Source organism: Bidens hawaiensis, unplaced genomic scaffold, assembly GCF_021521415.1.
Source record: "Bidens hawaiensis isolate Kalapana, Puna unplaced genomic scaffold, B.hawaiensis_p1.1 tig00042242_1, whole genome shotgun sequence".
Taxonomy (NCBI): domain Eukaryota; kingdom Viridiplantae; phylum Streptophyta; class Magnoliopsida; order Asterales; family Asteraceae; genus Bidens; species Bidens hawaiensis.
In genome coordinates, this window is record NW_027497467.1 from 106655 (window position 1) to 112654 (window position 6000).

General features: G+C 36.6%; 1 protein-coding gene across 1 annotated transcript; it reads left to right on the forward strand.

The window, feature by feature from the left end:
* The first annotated feature begins 2012 nt into the window (after positions 1 to 2012).
* Positions 2013 to 5214, forward strand: LOC143593459 (tropinone reductase homolog At5g06060-like). Its single transcript, XM_077073084.1, has 4 exons — positions 2013 to 2317; positions 2388 to 2604; positions 4840 to 4946; positions 5038 to 5214. The coding sequence occupies exons 1-4, from the start codon at positions 2030 to 2032 to the stop codon at positions 5212 to 5214; spliced, it is 789 nt and encodes a 262-aa protein (XP_076929199.1). The 5' UTR covers positions 2013 to 2029.
* The last annotated feature ends 786 nt before the right edge of the window (positions 5215 to 6000 follow it).

Sequence of the window (6000 nt, forward strand, 5' to 3'; positions counted from 1 at the left end):
GGTACTCATGCAAAAACGTAAAAAGATGAACAAGTATCTATCTAAATATCTAATAATTGTTTATTGCCATAACAATTTTCGTCGTATTAACGGTTAAAACGATGAGTATTAATAAAATGTTTAATTCTGCTTCTGGACATTTATTTATATGTTAATTCTCATTTTGTTTTTTAATTGACAGTGTTTTAGAGTTAGTTGGCAGTTGAAGATCGAGGAGTTGGATGGCTGTTATGCATAACTCAAGAATCCCTAACAAGCACATTTAGTTAGGGTCGTGGACTTAGTTTCGGACGCTTCTCATTTACTCGTATATCATATATGTTGCTTAGTCTTGGCCTTCACAATAGTGATGATTTGCTATTGTTTGGATCATCTTTGTTGTGTTGGTCTATTGGTCTTCATGTTGAAAACTGAAAACTGAAATTTCAATTTAAAACTGAACCAAAAATTAAATACGTAATTCGGTTCAGTTTTAAATGGTTTCCGTTTAGTTCTTTTTTTGGTTTAAGCGATCGCTTGGTCGTTAAAAAATCTGAAAAGCTAAAAATAATTGTTGATCGGTAGCAAAAATAAAGTCAATATAAGATAGAATGGTAAGTATTGTCTATTAAATAGTGACTTGAATAAATTAGATAGGTGGTTCCTTTTCGTTTACGAATCAAACACTTTTAATTTTGTATGAATGCTACAAAGCACCAAACAGTCTTTATGTCAACAAGTTAGATGAAAGTAACATTAATGCTACACATTTATATTAAATTCACAGAGAGTTTTTTTTCGAAAGGCTAGCGAATCCTTCAAATGTGATACTAGCTAAATACATCATATCGACATACGCTCGTCTATCGATACAGGGAAAACCTCACCTAATGCCAATGCCCGTGAACACTCACCCGAAGGCACGACAGTGCGATGAGATAAAACTCGTTCAATTCAAGGATCCAACTAGCGAACGTCACCTACTCGCATAGTCTCCCATCATCACCTGGTGCCACGAATACTAATTGATGAGAGCAGAAACCGAACATGAGTCACATGAAACACCAAGTTTGTTTCTCTTACCATTGTACCAATAGTTTAATGGATTTTTTTTAAATAACAGCAAATACTTAATGTGGCCCAAAGTTGGAGAACATTATGGGGTAGTACAAAATATAGTCAACATTATGGGGCAGTACAAAGTTAAGCGGTGAGATAAAGCCAATGGCCAGTCTTTTTCAACCATAAAACAAGAACCTACTCCTTTGTGTTAAGTGGCATAAATATCAACCAAAAACTCCAAGAACCCAATAACATGGCGACCACAACTAGTACCAATAGTTTAATGGATTTTTTTTTAAATAACAGCAAATACTTAATGTGGCCCAAAGTTGGAGAACATTATGGGGTAGTACAAAATATAGTCAACATTATGGGGCAGTACAAAGTTAAGCGGTGAGATAAAGCCAATGGCCAGTCTTTTTCAACCATAAAACAAGAACCTACTCCTTTGTGTTAAGTGGCATAAATATCAACCAAAAACTCCAAGAACCCAATAACATGGCGACCACAACTAGTACCAATAGTTTAATGGATTTTTTTTTAAATAACAGCAAATACTTAATGTGGCCCAAAGTTGGAGAACATTATGGGGTAGTACAAAATATAGTCAACATTATGGGGCAGTACAAAGTTAAGCGGTGAGATAAAGCCAATGGCCAGTCTTTTTCAACCATAAAACAAGAACCTACTCCTTTGTGTTAAGTGGCATAAATATCAACCAAAAACTCCAAGAACCCAATAACATGGCGACCACAACTAGTACCAATAGTTTAATGGATTTTTTTTTAAATAACAGCAAATACTTAATGTGGCCCAAAGTTGGAGAACATTATGGGGTAGTACAAAATATAGTCAACATTATGGGGCAGTACAAAGTTAAGCGGTGAGATAAAGCCAATGGCCAGTCTTTTTCAACCATAAAACAAGAACCTACTCCTTTGTGTTAAGTGGCATAAATATCAACCAAAAACTCCAAGAACCCAATAACATGGCGACCACAACTAGTAATTCAAGATGGTCTCTAGCTGGAATGACCGCTCTTGTCACGGGCGGTACACGCGGAATCGGCTACGCTGTGGTGGAGGAACTGGCAGAGTTAGGAGCCACTGTACACACATGCTCTCGCAACGAGACCGAGCTTAATCAACGGTTACAGGAATGGTCCACCAAAGGGTTCACCATCACTGGATCGGTCTGTGACGCGTCATCTGGTCCTCAACGCCAAGAACTTATAGACAAAGTTTCCTCCATTTTCAATGGAAAGCTCAACATTTTAGTAAGTTCTTGTGATTTTGTAGTTTGTATAAGTGATCACTTAAGAAATAAATTTGTTTCATATAATGTAGATAAATAATGTTGGGACGAACATAAAGAAAGCAACACTAGAGTATACTACTGAAGAATATTCCATGATCATGTCTACCAATTTGGAATCTGCTTACCATATGAGTCAACTCGCACATCCTCTTCTAAAGGCTTCTGGCCTTGCAAGCATCGTCTTCATCTCTTCGGTTGCAGGCCTTGTTCATATGTCCTCTGGGTCGATTTACGGAGCCACTAAAGGTACATGCATGGTCTTCCTCACTAATTTTCTTTGCAGTTCAATTTGATATTTACAAAATATCAAATCTAACGCTCTGCTTGCGGTGCGCGCAAATAATATATATATGTGTGAACCACCGGGTGGACAAAAGTGAAATTGCACTAATTTTGACGTTGTTTTACTAATCTCGTGAAAAATAACGTTAAAAAGTGGCGGAAGGTTAATCAGGCATCATGTGGTGGCGTTGATAGCCAAAAGACAAGGGTACATGTACCAATCGACTGGTGTGCCGATGGTTGAGTGTTATGTGCCTTATGTCCAAGGCTTGATGCAAAACTACTATCGAGCCGGGGGTCTCACCAGGAAGCAGCCTCTCTATTCCTACGGGATAGAGGTAAGGCTGTCTACATCTTACTCTTCTCAGACCCTACCATAGCTTTGCTATTGGTGGGATATACTGAGTACGATGATGATGATATCAAATCTAAGAGTTAGACCGTTCTCATCCGATTCCCCAAAATTTTGAGAGGGGTGTTTGTAAATTATAGGGTGGGTTATGAGTGTAAATTATAGGGTGTAGAGATAAAAGGTAGTGATTTTTTATAAATTAGGAGAAAAGGTTGTGATTTTTGTAAATTATAGGGTAGAGAGAAAAAACTGTAATGGTTAAGTATAAAAAAATATTATTTAATTAAACAGAAGAGAGAAATATAGTGTTTTTTAGTGTAATTGTAGATATGGGGATAGAGGATCGATTGAGAATGCTCTTAGCTCACATCTACCATCCGCGTAATGGTTGTTTGAGGCTAGTTTGTGTTCCAACGGACTAGAGCAACAGGGATGAACAAGTCGGTTCAATTCAGAGTTCATATTATAAGGGTAGAACGAGGTATGCTCTGACCAAGGGTTTGATTTGTTGGATCTAACCAGTTGCTCACTAGTAAGATCAAGGAAGATGGATGTTCGCTCGATCAGGTGACAAGAGTCGCAAACAGATAAGTGGATATGCGAGTTCATACAGCCGAGTGAATGGTTCGAGTTTGGGAGAACCGAAAGAACACATATATGGATCAGGAGAAGTTTCAGGGAGATCAAGATCGAGAAGATGAGGACCAATATAATTATGAAAGCCGAGATGGTCAAGATTGTGGGTCAAATCAGGCAAGTCAAAGGAGACAATTTCAGAGACGATTTCTGAGACAAAGATCCACCTATTTCGAGTCGGAAATTTGGGGGTGATTGTTGAACGACGTAATTTCGGACTCCAGTCACAAGTCGACCAATAATGACAAGTCGGCCACAGTTGGTTATGTTTCCTAATTACAATATGTTTTCTAATTGATATGTAATTATAATAGGTAATGTCTTGGCTAATAAGTTAGGTTAGTATATATAAACCAAGTCATGGTTAGGCATTATAGAACATGTGAGATTCAACCGAGTTAGGGTTCATCTAGAAACACATGAGATGTAACTGAGTTAGGGTTCATCAAGAATCAGACCGTGTTAGGGTTTGAGAGTTGTAATCAATTTTTTGAATTATATTTTCTGATTAATATAAACGAGAGTTATTCGTTTAGTTCGTGTTTGTTTATCAATTTTGACTTGAATTGGTATTAGAGCAGTTCAAGAAATCGATAATCGACTAAGTTGTCGCCTTCGCTGTGCGAGTCAGGCACAGTCACTGACGGGAAGAAGACCGTCGCCACCCGCTTACGCCGTCGAGACCAAACCACCAAAGGAAGAGAGCATGACAGCCGACCAAGAACATGGTCGTCGTTGCTGGTCACTTCATGATTGAACAAGGAAAGAGGTTCTCACACACATTCTATAATGCCTAACCATGACTTGGTTTATATAGATATTACCTATTATAATTACATAACATTTAGGAAACATGTTACAGTAGAATGGGGCTTGCGCTTGAATTGAAGTTGCACTTTTGTAATTAGAAAACATAACCAACTATGACCGACTTGTCATTATTGGTTGACTTGTGACTTGGAGTCTGAAATTACGTCCAACATTGATAAAGTATCAAATCTAAGAGTTAGCTCACACCAACTTTGATAAGCTAGACATAATGGGACAGAAAGGAGATTCAAAATTTTTATTTTCCAATTTGTAGGTTAAAGACCCGTAGATCCGTGAAAGCCTTTTTATATGTTGTAATGTTTTATTCCTTCAATAATACACAATTTTCTTTGTGCATCTCTATGTTTATACTTTATGTTATTTCTTTTTTCCGACCACAGGTGCAATGAATCAACTTGCAAGGAATTTAGCATGCGAATGGGCGAAAGACAACATACGGGTTAATAGTGTAGCACCATGGTATATCAAAACCTCGTTGGTCGAACATGTAATAGATCTTAATGTTGAAATTTTTGTTTCAACTTTGATCGATATATTTATGTTTTAGTTTCATGATATCTTCTTTTTGTTTTGTACAGGTGCTAAGTGATAAACAATTTTTAGATAAAGTGGCATCAAGAACACCAATGAACCGCCCTGGAGAAGCAAATGAAGTTTCATCAGTGGTGGCATTCCTTTGTCTACATGCTGCTTCTTACATCACTGGTCAAACGATCGCCGTTGATGGAGGATTTTCGGTTAATGGTTTTCCATGATTGAAATTCCTTTTGTGTTCATGTGGATTGTCTTTGTTATTTATGTGTCGTTCTAGTTTAAGATCATCTTTGTGATAGCGTTATCAGCTCAAAATTTGGTAATAATGAATATTTCAGGTGTAGTAATTGTATGTCTTATAAATTTGAATTTGTTGGATGAATATATGTTTTTCCAATGTTTGAAAATTTGAAAACTGGTTATTGAAATGGCCACCCTACTAGTCAAACTGGTCTAAAGAACCACTGAACCTCCCAATCTTCTAAAATAAATGGGATTGTACTATGGTTTTAGAAAATTCTTAAAATAGCGATTTTTGACCAAGTTGTTTTCAACACTAGCCGTGATTTTTAAAAAAATGTCCGGTCTAAAACCACTGAACCTCCCAATCTTCTAAAATAAATGGGCGATCCTCATCATCTTGAACCTTAAAATTGTCGCTCCTCACACTCTTCTAAAATAAACAAGGGTCCTCACAATCTTCTACAAACCTCCTCACGATCTTGGAATAATTTAATATAACTTTTAATGTATATTTGTTATTATTTTAATATATGTAACTACATTTAGGTGCATTTAGTTATAGCTTTTTAAATATTATGTTTTATAGAAATCTGAATGTACCAATGTGACATGCATATTTTTTCTATATTTATACGTAACTTTATTCAAAATCGAGTTTTCAAAAGTGCAAGCCATCGAACGATAGCGTACAAACTGTCGAAGATGCTTAAGGTTTTGCTTTTCTTTTTTTAGTTTTTTTATCCCCCGTTACATTATGAATATAC

Excerpts from the sequence above, each read along its gene's own strand:
- LOC143593459 (XM_077073084.1), top strand. The coding sequence starts at position 2,030 with ATGGCGACCACAACTAGTAATTCAAGATGGTCTCTAGCTGGAATGACC. Across the intron at positions 2,318-2,387 it reads ATGGAAAGCTCAACATTTTA|ATAAATAATGTTGGGACGAA; the intron begins GTAAGTTCTTGT and ends CATATAATGTAG. Across the intron at positions 2,605-4,839 it reads GATTTACGGAGCCACTAAAG|GTGCAATGAATCAACTTGCA; the intron begins GTACATGCATGG and ends TTCCGACCACAG.